The 20,642-nt window shown below is 40.7% G+C and overlaps 1 protein-coding gene across 1 annotated transcript in view; it reads right to left on the reverse strand.

Moving 5' to 3' along the window:
- ghra (growth hormone receptor a) overlaps positions 1–20,642 on the reverse strand; it is a 36,538-nt gene extending 15,896 nt beyond the window's left edge. Inside the window, exons 1-2 of the mRNA XM_038704747.1 lie at positions 20,099–20,642; positions 10,203–10,324 (exon numbers count right to left, since the gene is read on the reverse strand). Of these exons, the coding sequence (XP_038560675.1) occupies positions 10,203–10,320 (118 nt within the window). The 5' untranslated portion in view covers positions 10,321–10,324; positions 20,099–20,642. The remainder of the gene's footprint in view (positions 1–10,202; positions 10,325–20,098) is intronic.

Genomic DNA, 20,642 nt, shown 5'->3' on the forward strand with positions numbered 1-20,642 from the left:
AGAGAAGTCTTACTACTATATATACATATATATTAGATATTTAATGGCAGCAGGCCAACTGATCTGTCACTTAACATCATAATGCACAAAATCCTACACAATGGTAGATATGGTATTAGCCTAATATTGGTTCACACACAGGATTATCACTGTAGTAAGAGATGCACAGATTACATTTTTCCTGGCTGATTCCAGTTACTGATTTTTTAAAAGGTCTGACCTGCCGATTTTATTTCTTTCTAAGATCTATAACTGACAGCATACACAAACATTTCTGTAACTATTTATTGGAAAAATCTATTTTTATTAGGATCCCCATCAGCACCACTATAAATGTTAGCTATTCTCACTGGGCTCAAATATGGTCATAAGGAAACATGATTATAAAATAACATGAGCATTTTCACTGGAAGGAGCTGAAAATAAATTGCACACCATTTTAATTCCACTTAATCCTCTAATTTATGTTTGTTTAATCACAAACTACAGTAATTTGCTCACCTTGCTTTTCCCATCACACACAAGCACACACCTACACCTGTCTGTCTGTCTCTGTCTGCTCTGACTTTATTTGTCAGCAGTTTTATGTAATTCTTACTTTTCACCCGCTATTCCGTTTTCACAGCAGCAGATGAGCCGCGTGAGGAGGAGGCTTGTTGTTAATTACCGATAGAGACCACCGTGGTCTGAATGACATCGTCACCAACAGCTGTGTTCACTATTACTTGCTCCCTGCTTTACAATATCCACAGCCTCTCTTTCTGTGTGTTTCTCTGCAGATGTAAATAGTGAGCTTCGCGTCTTCTTCACATGAAAAACTTCCACACACCTAAGACATGTTTTAGCCTGTGTGTGTGGCTGTGACATGAGGTTACTGTCTGTGCACACATGTGGAACACGGCGCAGCGTGTAACATTCACAGTGTCCGGCAGAAAATTGGATATTTGACACTGCTCGGCCCCGGTCACTGGTCAGAGCAGAGTAAGCGAAACAAATGGCCTATTTCAGTCCCCAGCTGATCAATCAGCACATCTCTAGCTGTAGAAGGTGACTTACAATCCAATAAACTGTTAAACAAGCTGCCAAATAAGCTAGGTAATGTTATAATAACAGAGTGGGCTCATGGATAAATAACCGGTTATCATAACTTTTTGTCATGATTCATTTATTAATGACTCAGCATCATCTGTATTAAAGACAAAATAATCAGTTCATCCAATGTTTTAAGTGCATACAGCTCTGCCAGCCTGCTTAACATTACTGGAGTTCCACAACTACTGACGGATTTGAACTGGTTTTCTCCGACCGGACTCCCCTGAGGGAAAGCAGGCAGTGGCCCAAACCACTGTGAGGCAAAGAGAGGGGGGACTCAAAATGTTTCTACACTTAAAACGCACTTTAATTGCCCTGTTTGCGTTTGTATTGTTTTAGTATTTACACAGCTATTCTAAGTATATATCATTATAATATTAAATGTTTTTTAAGGGGGGGGACACCCCTCAGATAGGGGATTTCCGCCTATGGTCTTATGGACGTATTGTATGGTTTTTTTTAAATATATGCATAAGTCATTATAGTGATGGCCTTCATAGAAAGTGTTACCAAAATATTTCTTAAGTATTATTAAGTAAGTAATATTACTTAGTATTTTTTAGTAAGTGTGGTTGGTTTCATAAGGGTGAAACACTTTGGCACAAATATGGTTTATTTTTAAAGCACTAAATAAATTAACTTGATCATATATTCCTTTGGGACTGCATGTACAGTTTGCGCACAGGTTTTAGGGAGTGTTTTTATCTGTTTCTTACTTGTGCTGCCATACTGTCAAAAATAACACACAGGAAACACACAGTCTGCCACACACACACACACTAGATACATGGACTCTCCGTCATGGCATTAGCACATAATTGATTTGATTGCCCTATGCTCGAAGAGAATCACACACGGTTGCTGAACAGTAGGCCTTATTGTCCCCTGTCACTTCACTCAAATAACTTGTACTCTGCTCTCTACTGTCAGAGTAAACAAATTACTAGACACTCAGAGCTGAATTGCTGCTGTAAGTGTCAATTTAATCCATACTGGAAGAATAAAATGTAACCTTTTTTTAAAGGGCAAAGCCATCACATAAAGGCAAATTTTTACATTATTTCAGTACAAAGAGTACATATTTATAGATGCTATTTTTAAACAGTCAGTTCATATTTGCTTTATTGCTGCAATACCCACTTGCTTTTTGCTACCGTTTTTGAACAGTTAAGTCATCTTATTTGGTACAACTGTTCAGCTCTGACTTTTGACTGCTATCGTAGCACCCACACCAGATGATCCACAAGGCTTTCTGCAGCACCATCAGTGTGTGTGTTTCTGTTAACCAGATGGAGAAATTGGCAACACACACTGACACAAGAGTAAAAGTGCCTGTCAGTTGGCAAATGCCAAGTGCTACATTATATCCCTGCACCCCCACCCCCCCAATAAATGTGTTAATGTGTGTGCAGCAGACGGCATTGTTTGTCTTCCACAGGGAACATGCCTTGGTTGATGAGGAAAAGAAAGATTGAAAGAGAAAAGATGGGAAGAGGAAAAGGACAAAATCTGGAAATTCAAACAGGAATTTCACAAACTCTCCCATTCTTCTTCCATATTTATACATACTGTGTGAGGTTCATTTTTTGGAAAAAAAAATCCTACAATGGCATTTCATTCCGCAATCCCGTTTGTATAACAACAATAAAAGTGAGCCTGAACCTGAGGATTGAGCCTAATAGTGGAGGTTAAATGTTCTGTCAGGAGGTCCATGTGACTTTGAAGACGGGCAAGAAGTGGGCCAGAAGAGAGGGGGAGAAAGGTGAGAGACTGCAACAAGATACAAACAAGGGAACGTAAACAGGGGATATAAATAACTGCCAACACGCACATGCAGTTTCACACGTAAGTGCACAGACACACACACGTTCTAAACCTTCAAAACAAAAACCGACAATACCATTGTCCAATTCCTTGAACAAGTTCTACCTTTGCTCCCAGTTACACAACGGGACCTCTTTCCTATTTAAGTGTGGGACCACAGAATGACAAGTTCTCGCTCCACCTGATCCTCATGACTCTCATCAGTGTTCATAGCTTTGAAGTCTTACAGAAAACAATCTGGTGTAGCCAACCATGCAGTGACCCAGTCAGCTTTTTCTGGTTCCAGCGATTTATTAGTCAGAACTAATGATGTTAATCTCCTAAAATGCCACTACAGCCCACAGTATTGGCTTAGTTATGTCATATTATGTTCAAGTGAGAGTAACTATAGATGAGCAGAGGTGTCAGGCTTACAGCATGGACATACTGAGCGCACACATTTTCACTCCTCACCTTTCTTTAGCTTCGTCCACTCTGCCACCCTCTAATGTTTGACACCCTGCACTTTAGCAGGGTGTCAAACATTTTCTTATGGGACAAAGCAACATGTTAAATTCAGCCGGCAACTGTGTGACCTCACACTGAAGTGTGAGAACCCTGTTTCATAAATGAGTCAAAATGGCTCCATAGCTCTTTCTTATAGGTGACACAAATAAACAACCCTCCACTTATTATGAAATGGCACCTAAAGTCTCTCTAGAGAGCTGAAATCCTGACATAATTTCTAAGATAGCAACTATTCCACAAGCTTCTATTACTCATTGCAGTCACCCACTTTCTTTCATTGCTCTTTCTGAAAATATTTACTTGTTACCATATAACAAAAATAAAATGCATCTATATATCCATATAACCATTTCTCCTATATACTTACTTACTTGATCTACACTTATTTCTATGCTTATGGGATGGTCATTTCTAAAAGTAAGCAGGGTTTTCCACATCGTTTATGGTGGAATAAAGAGAGCTTCCACTCTTTATGAAGAAATTATTAAATTTTTCTGATGAAATCTAATATTAGGCTTATTAAGCTTTAGAGAAAGGCAGCAAAAGCAAAAGCTACACTGATAACAAGATGAAATGCGTCAGGATCTGTCGGATTTAGCTCAATGGGTTGATTTATCGTTAACATCACACATTCACTTTGCAGTCGTCAGTTACAGAAAAGTGTCATGATGTCAAAAATAAAGCGGAGATTTTTTAGTTGGGAAAAGTAGAGAAAAGTAACCCAGTCAGTTACAAACAGGGCTGTGTTTGTGAGAAAAAAAACTCACTTAGTCTGAAAAACACCAGTTGAGTTAAACCATAGATAAAAGATGTTAAACACACATTTTTATTAATTTACCACACCTGTAACATGGAGTGAACAGCAGGATACACTTTTTTTTGTCATTTGTGTTATTGCAAATGTAAGTGTGATTTTGGACAAGGTCTTTCCGGTTTCACTTTGGCTCGCTATACCTTTTTCCATACTACTCCTCAGTCTGCCCCACTGTTTATAAACGTTTGCCTTTAAACTCACTTTTGTTAAACTAAGGATATGTTTCCTACATGCAGAACGTTGCTATTGGATTAGCCCCTTGCTTTCCATTACTCTTTACTTCCAGCCATCCTTCCATTACAGAGCATTTCAACAACCATGTATTCTCCTTCCCACTATCTACAGTATGCGTTTCTCTCCACTGCTTTTTAAGTTCCTTTCTGTTTAACTTCAGACACCCTATCCCACACAAGGCCCCACCTTCACTGCTTAGGGCAAACATACCCCACTGCTTGTCTTTGAAGCAGATGTAACTGTAGATTGTGTCTACAAGCTAGATGGACCAGACCTCTGCACTTTTATCACTGGTTACCAACTCTGTGGCCAAGAACACAGCCTCACTCAACAAAATCAATAAGGCTGAGAAGCAAGTCCTGCTGAGACACACAGACACACACTCGGGAAAGGTTTGGGGAAAGAAAAAGACAGTGTGTGTTTGGGGATAGATCAAGACAAACGACTACCACTGACTATAATCACTCTGGTTAGCCTTTAAATATATAGGAGCATCTCTAAACATTTTGTTATGCGGCTGGCTCTACAACGGATATAAAAATACTGCAGAAACAGCATAACCCACAGAATTTCAGGAAGGCTCTATAACGTCCCCAGGCAGAAATGGTTTTAAACAATCCCAAAACGCACAATTTTTAAGGTTACTAACCTACTCAACCAGATTTAATGATTTCTGCGACCTACAACATGTGTCTGAGGGAAACGTGCCATTTTAAGTGTAAAGTGTAGAAAGCAGGTGTCAGGATTAAAGTTGATACAGTGGTGGGCTTGAGAAAGGCACAGGCTGTGCATGTTTGCTCATGCTATCAGCGGCTGCTTTGTTTACAAATGTTTTAACAGTTGATGAGGAAGACCGGGCCTAGATTACCAAAGTGCACAGAGACTATTTTAACAATTGAAGGAGGTGGACTACTCAGAATGTTCGATGGTGTGACCTCACATGGCTATAAGCGGTTTGTCTGAGAGCTTATCAGAAAGGTAATGTAACCCCACAGAGATTAAGACATTTGCCACCGTTTATAAACAAATACAGATTAAAAAGGCTTGAGGGCGAACACATAGAGCTCAAAACTCCAGTAGAGTCCAGTGCAGACACAGCCATCTTTTTTATACTAGTGTTTTTAATTTAACATGGTAGCTTAAGGTGTAAACAGGGGTAGCAGTGTTGAAATCCTTATTGTGTGAATACTATTAAAATATGCCTCCATTTTATACATGTCATATAACTGATGGAGCTACTATCACCTGTCTATGACAGTACCTTATCAGGACACCCTGATTCTGAGGGGGATTCTCACTGTGCAACCTACAAAAATAGGATTTATGATACACAACCAATTACAGTATCTCACAAAAGTGAGTACACCCTCACATTTTTTTGAAATACACTGCTCAAAAAAATAAAGGGAACACTAAAATAACACATCCTAGATCTGAATGAATGAAATAATCTCATTAAATACTCCTTTCTTTACATAGTTGAATGTGCTGACAACAAAATCACACAAATGGAATCAATGGAAATCAAATTTATCAACCCATGGAGGTCTGGATTTGAGTCACACTCAAAATCAAAGTGGAAAAGCACACTACAGGCCGATCCAACTTTGATGTAATGTCCTTAAAACAAGTCAAAATGAGGCTCAGTAGTGTGTGTGGCCTCCACGTGCCTGTATGACCTGCTTTCATCTGTGAAGAGCACAGGGCGCCAGTGGCGAATTTGCCAATCTTAATGTTCTCTGGCAAATGCCAATGTCCTGCACGGTGTTGGGCTGTAAGCCCAACCCCCACCTGTGGACGTCGGGCCCTCATACCACCCTCATGGAGTCTGTTTCTGACTGTTTGAGCAGACACATGCACATTTGTGGCCTGCTGGAGGTCATTTTGCAGGGCTCTGGCAGTGCTCCTCCTGCTCCTCCTTGCATAAAGGCGGAGGTAGCGGTCCTGCTGCTGGGTTGTTGCCCTCCTACGGCCTCCTCCACGTCTCCTGATGTACTGGCCTGTCTCCTGGTAGCGCCTCCATGCTCTGGACGCTACACTGACAGACACAGCAAACCTTCTTGCCACAGCTCGCACTGATGTGCCATCCTGGATGAGCTGCACTACCTGAGCCACTTGTGTGGGTTGTAGACTCCGTCTCATGCTACCACTAGAGTGAAAGCACCGCCACCATTCAAAAGTGACCAAAACATCAGCCAAGAAGCATAGGAACAGAGAAGTGGTCTGTGGTCACCACCTGCAGAACCACTCCTTTATTGGGGGTGTCTTGCTAATTGCCTATAATTTCCACCTGTTGTCTATTCCATTTGCACAACAGCATGTGAAATTGATTGTTAATCAGTGTTGCTTCCTAAGTGGACAGTTTGATTTCACAGGAGTGTGATTGACTTGGAGTTACATTGTGTTGTTTAAGTGTTACCTTTATTTTTTTTGACCAGTGTATTTGATTATAACTTCTCATGTGACAACACTGAAGAAATTACACTTTGCTACAATGTAAAGTATTGAGTGCACGGCTTGTATAACAGTGTAAATTTGCTGTCCCCTCAAAATAACACATCACACAGCCATTCTGTCTAAACCACTGACAACAAAAGTGAGTACACCTATAAGTGAAAATGTCCAAATTGGGCCCAAAGTATCAATATTTTGTGTGGCCACCATTATTTTCCAGCACTGCCTTAACCCTCTTGGGCGTGGAGTTCGCAGCACTTCATAGGGTGCCACAGGAGACCTCTTCCACTCCTCCATGGAGCTGGTGGATATTAGAGATCTTGCGCTCCCCCAATTTCTGTTTAAGGAGATGCTCAATAGGGTTTAGGTCTGGAAACTTGCTTGGCCAGTCCATCACCTTTACCCTCAGCTTCTTTAGCAAGGCAGTGGTCGTCTTGGAGGTGTGTTTGGGGTCATTGTCATGTTGGAATACTGTCCTGCGGCCCAGTCTCCAAAGGGAGGGGATTATTCTCTGCTTCAGTATGTCACAGTACATGTTGGCATTCATGGTTCCCTCAATGAACTGTAGCTCCCCAGTGCCGGCAGCACTCCTGCAGCCCAAGACCATGACACTCCCACCACCATGCTTGAGACCATCTGAACCAAATAAATTTATCTTGGTCTCTTCAGACCACAGGACATGGTTCCAGTAATCCATGTCCTTAGTCTGCTTGTCTTCAGCAAACTTTTTGCGGGCTTTCTTGTGCATCATCTTTATAAGAGGCTTCCTTTTGGGTCGACAGCCATGCAGACCAATTTGATGCAGTGTGGGGCGTATAGTCTAAGCACTGACCGGCGGACCCCCCACCCCTTCGACCTCTGCAGCAATGCTGGCAGCACTCATACGTCTATTTATATGTCTATAAGACAACCTCTAGATATGACACTGAGCATGTGCACTCAGCTTCTTTGGTCGACCATGGCGAGGCCTGTTCTGAGTGGAACCTGTCCTGGTGAACAGCTGTATGGTCTCGGCCACCATGCTGCAGCTCAGTTTCAGGGTCTTGGCAATCTTCTTATTAGGCCATCTTTATGTAGAGCAACCATTCTTTTTTAGATCCATGTTGAACTTCCAGTGACCAGTCTGAGGTAGTGTGAGAGCCATAACACCAAAACCCCCTTAACATAACCATAACACCCCTGCTCCCCATTCACACCTGAGACCTTGTAACACTAACGAGTCACATGACACCGTGGAGTAGGAATGGGAATCGAGAACCGTTCCAAAAGGACCCGGTTCCAAAATGTGATATGTTATTTTGAGGATTTTGAGATTTTGCTTGGAAAAGCAAAAATGAGCAGAGCAGACAGAACAACAAGTTGATAGCACATGATAATTGAACCAATGTTTTTAACCAACTGATAGATGATAAAACTTTGACTTAATTATTCTCTGATCATTGCATTTTAGAAATCCGCAGAGGACCATGCTGACCAAAACCTCTACTTCTAAGATCAAACCCAAAGAAAAACCTGCATTAAATGTCAACTATATCAAGTGTGTTGTGAATGTTGAAGTTGCGAGAAATAACGGAAATCAATTGCCCAATGTATTTGACTGGACAATTACTAACTGAATTAGCATGTAGGTCGTGTCATAGCTTTCACCACAACACGTTTTTTTTTAAGTGATCTTCAGTACAATAAGGCAGTACCAATTCAAATGGAGGGTAGCCTACAGAGAAATCATGTGCTGAGTACATGTACGGGTACCCAGTATATCCACACAGATAGCGCCTCTTTCAGAGCCCATATCACACAGCTAAAATTCTCCAGTGTTAACGTGTGGAGTGTGCGTGTAATATTCGTGCTTTCCATTCTGTAAGCAGTTTCTCCAGCAGCCAGACAGGCAGAGAAGGTGAATGAATGAAGCTTAGCCAAGTTCCAAGACAATAAATAAAAAATTTAACTACTCAACAAATTTAAATATGTTTTTACCAGGATACTTTTACTATTTTTAGTTGATAAATGACTTAAACGATTAATCGATTACCACAATATTCATTGATTTCCTGCCAATCACATAATAAATTAATTGTTTCAGCATTATTTTATGTGGGATTTTATCTAATTGATATCCCAAGGGCACGTGGGCAAACTTCTATTTAGATTTCTTTGGCACTGCAATTGCCTTACCAAAACCAACAATGTCTCTACTTGAAGACACAAAGAAATCAATAGCCTGATTTTCTACCATTATAATTTGAAGGAGAGAAACATGGTTTTCAAGTCAGGCAGGGTTAGCACAAGTAAAAAGACAACTAAAATCTGCAGTGCACACATTCAGTATTTTGAATGTGAGTCAATTCACATACAACTTTATGCAAACTGAACCAGGCCCATGAACAATAAAGTTTTTTTTAATAGAAAACAAGTAAAATCCCTCATAATATAAAACCCAGCAATGCAGACACAGCAGAACTTTCTTTTTAAAAGGTTCAGAGGCAAAGTTTCCACAAAGTCAACAGCAGAATTGATCCATTCTTGGGAGTTGCTATATCTTAGCTGTGAGGATTTCTCTAAATCATGTGCTGTTCTAGCACAGGTACACTTTAAATCAACAAGAACATGTTGGCTAAGGTTGCAGGGCTGTACACTTTCACCTAATTCCAGCTGTAGTGGCTTCAACCATTAGAGGATGCCAAATCATTAAAAAGCTAATACTCACAGTCAATTTTGTGATTGGGACTTTGAACATCAATTGTAGAAATTATGTGGTAAAGGACAGCATAGTTCCTATCTTGGCCACTGATTGCATTAGGGATGTCGAGTGATGTAATATATCAAATTTAATGTTTGGCCTGTTTTCTCAGCTAAAGCATTCTTTCACCTAATTATTTCAAATGGTTCTGTAACAGCTGGATTAGTTGGACGAACATCCTACATCGTCCTGTCCCTGGACTTTGACAGACAAGCCCCGACCGTATATTTACCTTAGGTCTATTGATCACTAGCCTGTTTGACAAGCCAAACCAGGAAAGTGCGGCGTTTGCTCAACAGTGGACCTTTCCTCATGTATCTGAGCAAACACAGCATTCTGCAACTGATATCTGACAAAAGATGTGATAACAAGTGTCAATAGCGTGTTGTGCGCAAAACCTGAATGACATTTGTTAATGTTTGATGAGCTGCATGTAGAGGGATTGATAAACTGTCTGAAGAACAATTTGTCTCAAATCAATCCATTTCTGTTGCTTATTTGTCTTTACACAAAGCAGTAAAAACACCAGTAACCTACCGGATGATGTCACATGGTCCCACCCCATGAGAAATGTAGATCCTGGAGTGGACAGCCAATCCAGGGAGGAAATTAGTAGGAGAAGGACCAGGAGATTGGAGGAGGATGAGACAGCCATGATGCTGGAGAAAAAGACAGAGGGTAGAATGAGATAGGGGCAGGAACACGGAGGTTATAATTACCATTTGGACTCCATGATGACATGCCCATGTGAAAAACCCTCCTTCCTCCTCTACTCTCTACCCCCCTCACTCTTTCTCTCTGCCCTGGGAGAACAAATTGTGGGTGTCATTTAGTTTCAGCTGGTGTATTTAAAACCCAACATGGAACACGGCATAATTAATTATTATGCCAGGTTGGTGCTGTAGCATTTGTAGGATGAATTTATGAAGCATGCTTTCTTTGTACAGGGCTTTTTGTACAGACAAGTTCTCCGGCGCTGTGCCAGAATTCTGGCACGGAGTGTTTTGTATTCGACTATATATTTATGTCCGTGGAAAGTATTCTTGGCATATTTTTTTTTTAACTCTGCATGATATGTGTGTAGGGCGGCACGGTGGTGCAGTGATTAGCACTGTCGCCTCACAGCAAGAAGGTTGTGGGTTCAAATCCCGGTTGCCCCGGCCTTTCTGTGTGGAGTTTGCATGTTCTCCCCGTGCCTGCGTGGTTCTCTCCGGGTGCTCCGGCTTCCTCCCACCATCCAAAGACATGCGAGTGTGAGCGTGAGTGGTTGTTTGTCTATGTGTGGCCCTGTGATGGACTGGCGACCTGTCCAGGGTGTACCCCGCCTTGTGCCCAATGTCCCGATGGCTCCAGCCCACCCCCCCGCGACCCAGTCCTCAGCGCAATTGGTGGTTCGGTGTGCACACGAAAGAATGGGGATTGGCCCTTCCCGACTACGTGGACTCATCAGCTATTGTAAGCCGTAAACAGGACATGGAAGTGCATCAAGTGAGGTGTCAATCAAAAGGTCAACATGTAGCCACTTCTTTTGGTTTACATGCTAATTGCAGTTAGGCTAGTATAAAACAACGCAACAGCAGTCCATGTGTATTTTTTGGGTTAGGGTTAGCAAGGCCATTTTTGTCAGAATGTAATCCACCGACGGCTTCACAGATAAGTCATTTTGATTATTGGCTGTGTTTGAAGTGGGCCACCGGTACCAATACATCTACATTTTACTCTTTTGCGTACCGGGACCAGCCCTATCAGGTTCTCTGGGCACTACGTGACGCTCACCTGTTCCCGTTCTCGTCTGCCTGCTAATCCCTGTCAGTGGAGACAGAGCAGGGAGAAGCTTTCATGCAGCCGTGTGCGCAAAGTTGCTCATCAAAGTTACAGCGCTACAGCAAACTTTTGAAATGTTGAATTTGTTGTTCTGTATGAATGATTATTGACGAATTAGTTCTTAGCATTTACTAATTAGAGACTGACCACCAGGTAGAGCATTTTTTCTTAAACAAGGATTTAATGAATGAAAATAACTCACAGAAATGAAACTAAGGTTAGCTAGCCTTTATAGTATACTATTATATAAAATTATAATAAATACACTAACATTAGCCCTAGTAGGCCTACTGGCCTATACACACGCCAACATGTAAATGGGGAGTACGAGCAGGGCTGGGCAATAAAACAATAATGATAATTATCAATAACAATATAACAAATGTTCAATAAATGCTTGATTTAATTCATTTGAATCACGAACAAATTAGCAAATTAACACTTTATCATTGTGCCAGTCAGTGATGCCAGGCCTGATTTTATTTGCACATAACTCCAGTCCATGTTACACAACTCCGGTTGGTAACGCCACGTGGTAATATTAAAACTGCACACTATCATCTTCAAAGTCTATATGATAAAAAACTGTTGCTTATTTACACATCCAGGAGATTTGAAGCAACATTAGCATTCATTGAGAGTAATGTCCCTGAACACTTGATGAATGTAAGTACAATATTTACTCTCCTTTTAGCTCTGTTTTGGTCGCCACCAACTCCTGAGGGAAATAGCACTCTGTTTAGCTTGGTGTCCAGAATACAGGAGAATCTAGAAAGATGTCTTGGCAAATGTGTACCACATTAACATAACTTAACATAACGTAACTTTTCCCCACAGCTTGACTCCCCTTCTAAAAACTGGACATGAATTTCCCAACAAAACCTTTAACACAGAAATGTGGTGACTGCCTCCTTTATCCAGGCCATCTACCTACAACTAAAATAAGATTTTTTTTAACAGTATGTGGTCTGCGGTATAGAAAAACGGTGACAAACTACTTCCAATCAGCAATAAGCTAGTGTTGGTGGAGTAGTTCTACCAGTCAAGTCCACATGTCTAAATATAGGCCAAACTGTCTGTCCTCACCCTTGGCTATTTACAGCTGCGTCTCCGCAATTTTCCTGGGCAGCCAACAACCCTAAACGTGGAGGTTATGTTTTGTATGCTGGCAACGCTGCCAGTCTTTTCCCCAATTCTAGTGTAGTCTGAGGACAGAGTATCTTAATGCTATATGACTACAGTGAGCTATACAGCATATCAAATTCTCCGGCATGTTTTTACAGGAGAAAGGTTTGGGTCCCATGCCTAGAAATAGAAACCCAAAAATTATTTCACAGCGTTTTTACTTATATATAGCGTGACAACTACTGAGTAACAATGTGGCCACTTCAAGCACAGAGAATTTGCAATACTAAGTGGCAAGAAAATGCCTGGGCACAGGTGTTCAAACACTGGCACCTATTTACAGTAAGAATGCCAGCCATTCATTTATTCTGGATTAGATTTACTGCAGATATTTTGTATCTAAAATGCAGCAAACTACAGCAAAAACAAACAAAAACAATGTAGCAACAACATGGTTTGTAAAACTGGACTACTCACAATGTAACTACATACATTTGTCACAACATAAATTTCCCGTATGCAGTCATAAGTGTGTGTGTGTGTGTGTGTGTGTGTGTGTGTGTGTGTGTGTGTGTGTGTGTGTGTGTGTGTGTGTGTGTGAATTCCAAAAGTCAGAGGCCATACAAGGCCAAGTTATACAATGCAAGAATTTATGGCAGAGAGCTGTCAAGCTGCAGCCTCATCTGGCATGACTAAAATGCTTAATTTACAATCAATTACTGCTCATTTTTCTGCATTTGACAGCTCAAGTTTGTCTTCAGGTCATCTCAGACACTCTCTGTCTCAACTGCCTTTCAGTTTTGATAATCTGTCATTCTCAAAGTATAATTAAAAACAGCCTATTTTTCTCCCCTTGTCAAAAAACTAAAGCACCATTATTACAGTGAACTTAACAACTGTTCGATGAGCACTTTCAAAAGTTTTCTTTATGAAAAAGTGTAACATTCTTTAATGAGTTGAGGAACCAAAGGACTATAAAAGAGAGCCCCTCCACTGCAACATGTGGCCTTATGTTAATTGAAACATTAGTCTCCCCGCCTCTCATGTGAAAGTATCTGTGAAAGCCCTGGCAAGGCTGGTGCTTCATCTCCATCTCGTGCATGTTTCTCCTCCATTCCTCTCCTTGTCTCAGCCAATTGCAGGTTCTGAGACTCACAGGAAGATTGCCTAAGCCAATCAGAAAAGAGGGAGGCTCAGCCCCGGTCTCCTGGGGTCCCTTGGTAAACATTTAAGGTCTCTGTAGTCAACCTTCCTCCCACTACCTCTGCCCTAAAACGCACGCACACACACACACACACACACACACACACACACACACACACACTTGCATGCAAAATCTTGTCTTGGCACCCCACTGCCAACCCCATGCCTCTCCCATGTTTCCTCAAATCTCTATTAATCATCTGTGCTTGTTCAAGAAGGAGCTGACAAGAGCGGGAGGAAGATGTTAGTAGATGGGGTGATGGCATAAGGGTGAAGCCAAAGAAAAAGAAAGGTTAGGGGGTGAGAGGTCACATAACCTCTGTGTTAGTTCCATCTATAGCTGCAGTAAAAAGCATGCACCCATAGCAATGTTGCAAGCAAGTTCCTCCAAAAAGAAAATAGAAAGACTGCAGTGTATGCACTGATATTCTATCTTCAGCTCTCTGCACAGCTACTGGACAACGCTCATCTTATAGTCTAAATTGACAAATTTTTGTTTGTGGTCCAGGGAGATAAAAGTAAAATTTTGTGAGGAAAGGGGTGTGATCATTCAGAAACTAAACTCTCTTCTATCTAATTGGATGGGACAGTGGTTCTCAATCTTGGGCGGTGGGGTCACTGCAGGGGTGCACATGGCCACTGGGGAAAAATGTAAGCATGAGCATGTAAAGTTTAAAAGGAAAAAAATACAAAACTATAAAAGTGTGCTTTGATGCTCGCAAGGCAAAACATATCAGGTTTGTGAGATTTATTCACACAGATTGACATCTACTTAAGTTATACATCCGTCATATCTGAAATGATTTGGGGGAGCTTACTTTGCATTGTTGATTTCACATAAATTTGTTATTGGTTGGTGGGACTAACAACTCTAAATTAAATAAATAAATATTGGACAAATATCCAGGACAAGTTTCTCCAAAGTTAAGTTTCAGGACTGAAGTCCAGAAACGTTTGGATGCTTTTATTTTAATGGATGCATTGTGAATAAAGCATCACAGCTTTTGACACCATGCAGATGTTAATGGTTCCAGAAATCAAACCATTTCTTTACAGTCAGTCCATCTTTTCTTGCTGAGGTACTGGGTTGTGTTTTGGATCCCTTAAGATAAATGATCACCAACATGATTGGTCAATACTACTCAGAATACAAATGGAAACCAGAATACATTCCCAAAACCAAAATCTTGTTCCTTGCCTACAGATTCTGCATTCATATGTAGATATCTGTTAGAGATTATTCTAGGCAGTGTTGCAATGTGTCAACAATGGGAGGGAAGAAGAAGACATGGATTGTATGGTTTAAAATACTTTAAAAAATGGCTCTGCAAATGTTTTATGAGGAAAATATGTATAAATATGTTTTGGTGAGAATTAGTGCATTTAAACAAAACTCTGTTCTCAGGAAAACCCCACAGGGCACCTTAAATTAATTACACAGGGCTATTTACTAGTATTTCATTTTCTTGTTTCTACTGAGCTGCTCGGCAAGTTTAAATATTTGAGATCAACATGTATATTTCTGACTTTTCATCCAACAATATGACATGCCTCAAAATTGATTTAATTCTGTCTGACTCAAGATTTTATTAGACCCATCTTGTACAGTTTATACATTCAATAAACTTGCAAGACTGTGGCTCAGTGTACCTTAATGGCCTTAAGACAAGGACCCCCTACATGCTCACTCATATGTAATTCCTTGTAAGACCGTAATTTAAATGCAAATATGAAATGTAGGTGTGCTGCAAAGAAAGTGCATACCAAATACATAAGTTAGTGAGCTGGAAAATAATCTGTGAGTTTTATTTATTTATTTTTCTTAAATAAGTAAATCTAAAAATGTTTCAGGTGACAAGTGTACAGGGAAAAGTTCACCATCTAAACACTGCTGTTTATGTTGAGATACTATTTTTATTCAGCACAGTTCCATTATATAAATAAAGGATTTTCCAGTAAGTTGGGGTTTCAAACGTGTTTCATAAATATCATTTAAGGTGCTAGGGACTCACATTTATGAATGCAATGCCCCCCATTAGTGGATTTCTGTTCTTTCAATCACTCACTATGCATATACTTTTATTCCTTTCTTTCGTCCCTGTATCTCATTCATTGCAGTCTATCTATCACTACAAATACCCTGATGGTCCAAGCTCAAAGTGCTTATCTCACTGGGCTCCTTAAGGGGCTAAAGGAGAATTAAAGGAAGATGTGAAAGAATTTAGTATGACCTTGTTAATTATTTTGGAACCAGTCACTGAATTACTACCAAAGCTTACATAACACAATCTCAAGCTATTCAGGGTCGTATTTCTTAATGAAAGCCAGGCACAAATTCAACCAAAGGCAATCAACTATAATACTGGAATAAAGCCCATATGAATAAAGCATGAGTGTGACACCACAAGGAATCTTTATTGGCTGTATGACCACAGAAAAGAACTATCACCTCGGTTAAAATCTGCTTACGTTAGACTAGCCAGCGATGTAGCCAGAATGATGCTCCCACAGGAACACACGTGAATATAAATGATTTACATGCAAAAACTTACCAAGAAGATCATCACCCAACTTTAGACTGCTAACCCCTCTGATGTGACTTGTCACTTTGTGAAAAGTAACATGAGCTGGAGATGAGCTTTCGACCTTCGAAATCAAAAGCAGGATTGGCAATTCTCCCAGTATTTTTTTCTCTCCACCCCTGCCTACTTGCGCACATTTGGTGCATGTCCTACGAAAAAAAAACACTTCAAAAAAGGCACAGTGTAGCTTACCATTAGCCTGCAGTTGCACTTTTCAACTTGACACGAAGGCCACTGCCAGAGTCTTTACTTTTTCACAGCAACGACATACGTATATCGACAGACTTCCAAGCACCTGGCACCTAAATTAATTTCATGAAGGATCTTTAATACTCTGTCTCCACAAGGTATGGTTAAGCTTCATAACCGTATGACAACCACTATACAATATATTTTACAAATAATTACGCACAAATGACCATATATTTAATCATGATCATTTCGAAATAATCATGTTTGTGAGTACACATACACAAAGTTGTCCAAGTCCACTGTTCCCTCAATAATTACACAAGAATCATCTAAATAGATTTTATGCCCTCGACCCCACCCCCCCCTCACCACTAACCTCTTTCTGTAAAATAAACAAAATTTGAGTAAACATACCACAGACTTGAGCCTGCACGTTACACCAGACACTGCTGAGGAAGAGCCCCTTCAGACAAAAGGCGGGGCCCGAAAACTAACTTTTGGATGTGCTTACATGAATTCATTAATCTGTGGTAAGAGTGCGTGTGCATGTGTGTGTGTGTTTGTGGAGAGAGTATCCGCACAGATACAGGATGCATTTTTAACCTGTGTGCACTGTGCATGTGTGTCTGTGAGATCTCAGGCATTCAGATCTGGCTACTGGATGGCTCTAATGTCTTCTACTCTTATTTCATAAGAGAGAGTGGAAAACTCAGAGTCAGCACGCTGGCATGAGAAGAGCCTGTGCTGGAAGCAGATCAGGACACACACATCTGCAAACCCCCCTACAGTCGGTGTGTGTGTGGGAGGCGGGTCAAAGAAAGAGTGGGTGTTTGTGTGTACGCACGTGCATGTGTGCATGTGCTAAATAAAGTGTGTGTGCATCGGGGCAAGAACGAGAAAGGTAAAGAGTCCTACAGAAACAGAGAGAGTGTGTGCTGCACAGGTCTGAAAATGGATCTTTGTGGAAAATGTCTGCTTTTCAGCATTCCACGTGGTATGTGTGCACGCACAGGCATGCAACCGTTTGTCTAAGATATTAAAACCAAAGCTGTCAAGTAAAATTTTGCCCCAAATCTACATTTTCATCTTTTACAGCTTGACTTTGGGTAAAATCACTGGAGACAACTCATTCAAACTAATCAAAATTGACAGTCACATGTTAAGTAATCTGGATTTTGGTTTTAATGATTTACTACATTTTGAATATTACATACTCAGTGCTTAAGGTTGTAGAGAGCCTATTTAAAATAATAAATACAAGTATCTATCAACCCACTTATTGTTTTTGAGGAATAAGTATGGATGTGCAGCATCTCTAATTTGCTCTAAATCCTGCCGTTTCTCATGTCAGACACACACACACAAGTGTGTAAAATCTAATGGTTTCCAGAGAGATGTTGAGCTGTCGGAGGGTAAAGAACCTAACAGCTGTATTTAATGTTGCATGTGGGAGTGTAGCAAAGAGGCAGAAACCGATGGAACTAACGTCTCTTAAAAGTCCTTGCCTCATCTATTAAAACATCTCTTACTTCAGCTACCTGGTGGATGCTATAATGGCTGCCATTATGCATGTCTCTCATCGTGCTAATTTTCTGCATTGGTACTTAGTGAGCAACCATTGTAACAACAAATGCACTGAAATATAGTCCAGAAAATATATATTCAGGTTAATATTATAAAACTGAGCAATGCTATTGAAAAGGTTTTTGGTATGCACATTATCACACATATCAAACAGTGTCACAGATTTCCAACGAAGGTTAAAGTCAAGGGCAACTGGACTTGGTTGAAGATACTGGAAGACGTTTCGTCCCTCATCCAAAGGACTTCTTCAGTTCTGACTGGCAGGGAAACTCAGCTATTTAACCTCAGTGGGGTCGTTTGCCAGGGTCATCGATACCGCTGGTTCGTTAGTGTTCCTGGTTGCTGTAACGACAGTCGTTACAGTCGTTAGGACTACCAGTGGCCAAGACTGAACGACCATCGTTGGTATCTTCACCTGAGGCCAATAGGTTACGTTTGTTGAGTTTCCTGGGAAGTGATGAAAGGACAGCATTGTAAGAGGGGGATAAGTGGTGGCGTAGACCCCCTCCTCGGTTCAATGACGGCTTCTCTACCCGGGTGTACATGGCTTCCTTGACACCTCTTTCAAACCATCCATCTTCTCTGTCTAAAATGTGCACCTGGTGGTCCTCAAACGAGTGTCCTCTGTCCTTCAGATGTAAGTAGACTGCAGAGTCTTGACCTGAGGAGTTGGCTCTTCTGTGTTGAGCCATGCGTTTGTGTAGTGGTTGTTTAGTCTCCCCAATATACAGGTCTGTGCATTCCTCACTGCACTGGGCCGCATACACTAGTGTCACAGATTGTTCTACCCATCAGGGTAGATGTAACAAACATGCAATATTTTATGCAGCTATTTGATATGATATGTGATTTAGATAAAAAAGACTGTAAGGAAACATTGCAGTCAATAAACAAACCTTCTTCTTACAGAATTAATTACCCCACTGTAGTGTGTACCTTCTATAGGGGGTAAGTTTGCACATTGTATCTCATTACAGTGTGGTGTGCTTTCTAATTAAAACAGCAGAGGAGCAATTGCACTCTGAAAAGTGCTGAAAAGAGAGAATGTTTTATAAACTGATAAATGGTGACGCAGTGACAAGAATGCAACATCCAAACTCCCAAACTCCTCTTTCACCCAATACTTGGTATTGGTGTGACACTAAACAAATGCATATTTTTAATATATTTATTAATCGGTAAGTAATGTATCAAGTACGAATCCTAATTAGCTGGTTGCAGTTCCTCCACAAAATGTAATTCTGCTGCTTTTCTCTGTTTTATATAAATGTACATTGAATAAATTTGGCTTTTGGACTATTGATGAACCCAAATAAGCTGCTTAAAGCTATGGTCTTGAACTCTGGCAACTTCTTCACTGACACTTTGTTGATTATTTGTGCACTAACAGACCATAAAAAATAAAATGTAACATCTCTACAGAAAACCATCATAGTTGCACTCCTCATGTCACGCATCTACAGTAAGGCAGGCAGGAATATTATGGTCACTGAAGCAATGATGCATTGATCAATACGTGAGGCTCTGTCAACATGAAGCAACACTGCACAATGTATTAAACTAGACTTTAGCACTTAAAGGCTTGGTCCTTTTTTAAAATGAGCCAGCATTTTATTTCATTTCACTCAGACGTTTCGATTTGAACCGCAGGGTTTGATATTTATCAGCATGCGGAACAACGCACCAAATAAATAGCCTACTCCCCTAGGGCTGTCATTAACGGTGTCATTAAATGTTTATGATTAGTCAAAAAGATTTTGCAAAGAGCAGTCTGAAATGTAAAAAGAAAGAAAGTGTAATGCAATTTCAACAAAGTTTCCTAGTCGTGCGTATATGCCGCTTGAAACATGGAGTTTGGAAAATGTGGATGAACACACAAAAAAAAGATGCACCGCACGCTTTAAAAGACATAAACGCACTTACTTAAAATGAAGTCTCGAGCTGAAAAACTGCAAGGACAGGGCACTTTTCACAACTTGGTCATCTGATGGCCAGCGTGAGCACCAACAGCCACGGAAAGTCCTGCTTCTTCACTTCAGCCAACTCGGCCCAGTAAGATCTGTCCGATGAGGATTTTCACATCACCCAATCGGGTCGGTGCCGCTTTCCTATTGAAGATTTTTGTTTTATCTGCCGCTCAGTTCATCATCTAGCCCACTTTCAGGGCTACACACACACTATGTAGCTGAGGTAGAGCCAGTATGTGTATTTCAAATGGCGGTGAAGCGCCCTCATCCGCCAACAATCCGATCTACTCCATTATGGCCACAGAGAGGACAGCCGGAGAGAAAGACTGCCGGGCCAAACTTCCAAAATAAAACCCCCCTAGTAAGGACCTGCCCGCTGTCACGCTTTCTGGCGACAGCCAAAGTTTATATGAAGTAGCACTTTCCATTTTATTTTAACAGGCTATTTCTTAATAGAGTAGGTACACTGCAGCTAAAAAATATTTTAATCTTAAACCAGT

This window comes from Micropterus salmoides, unplaced genomic scaffold (genome assembly GCF_014851395.1).
Source record: "Micropterus salmoides isolate LMB-PRFRI ecotype aquatic unplaced genomic scaffold, ASM1485139v1 Ms_hic_scaffold_7, whole genome shotgun sequence".
Lineage (NCBI taxonomy): Eukaryota > Metazoa > Chordata > Actinopteri > Centrarchiformes > Centrarchidae > Micropterus > Micropterus salmoides.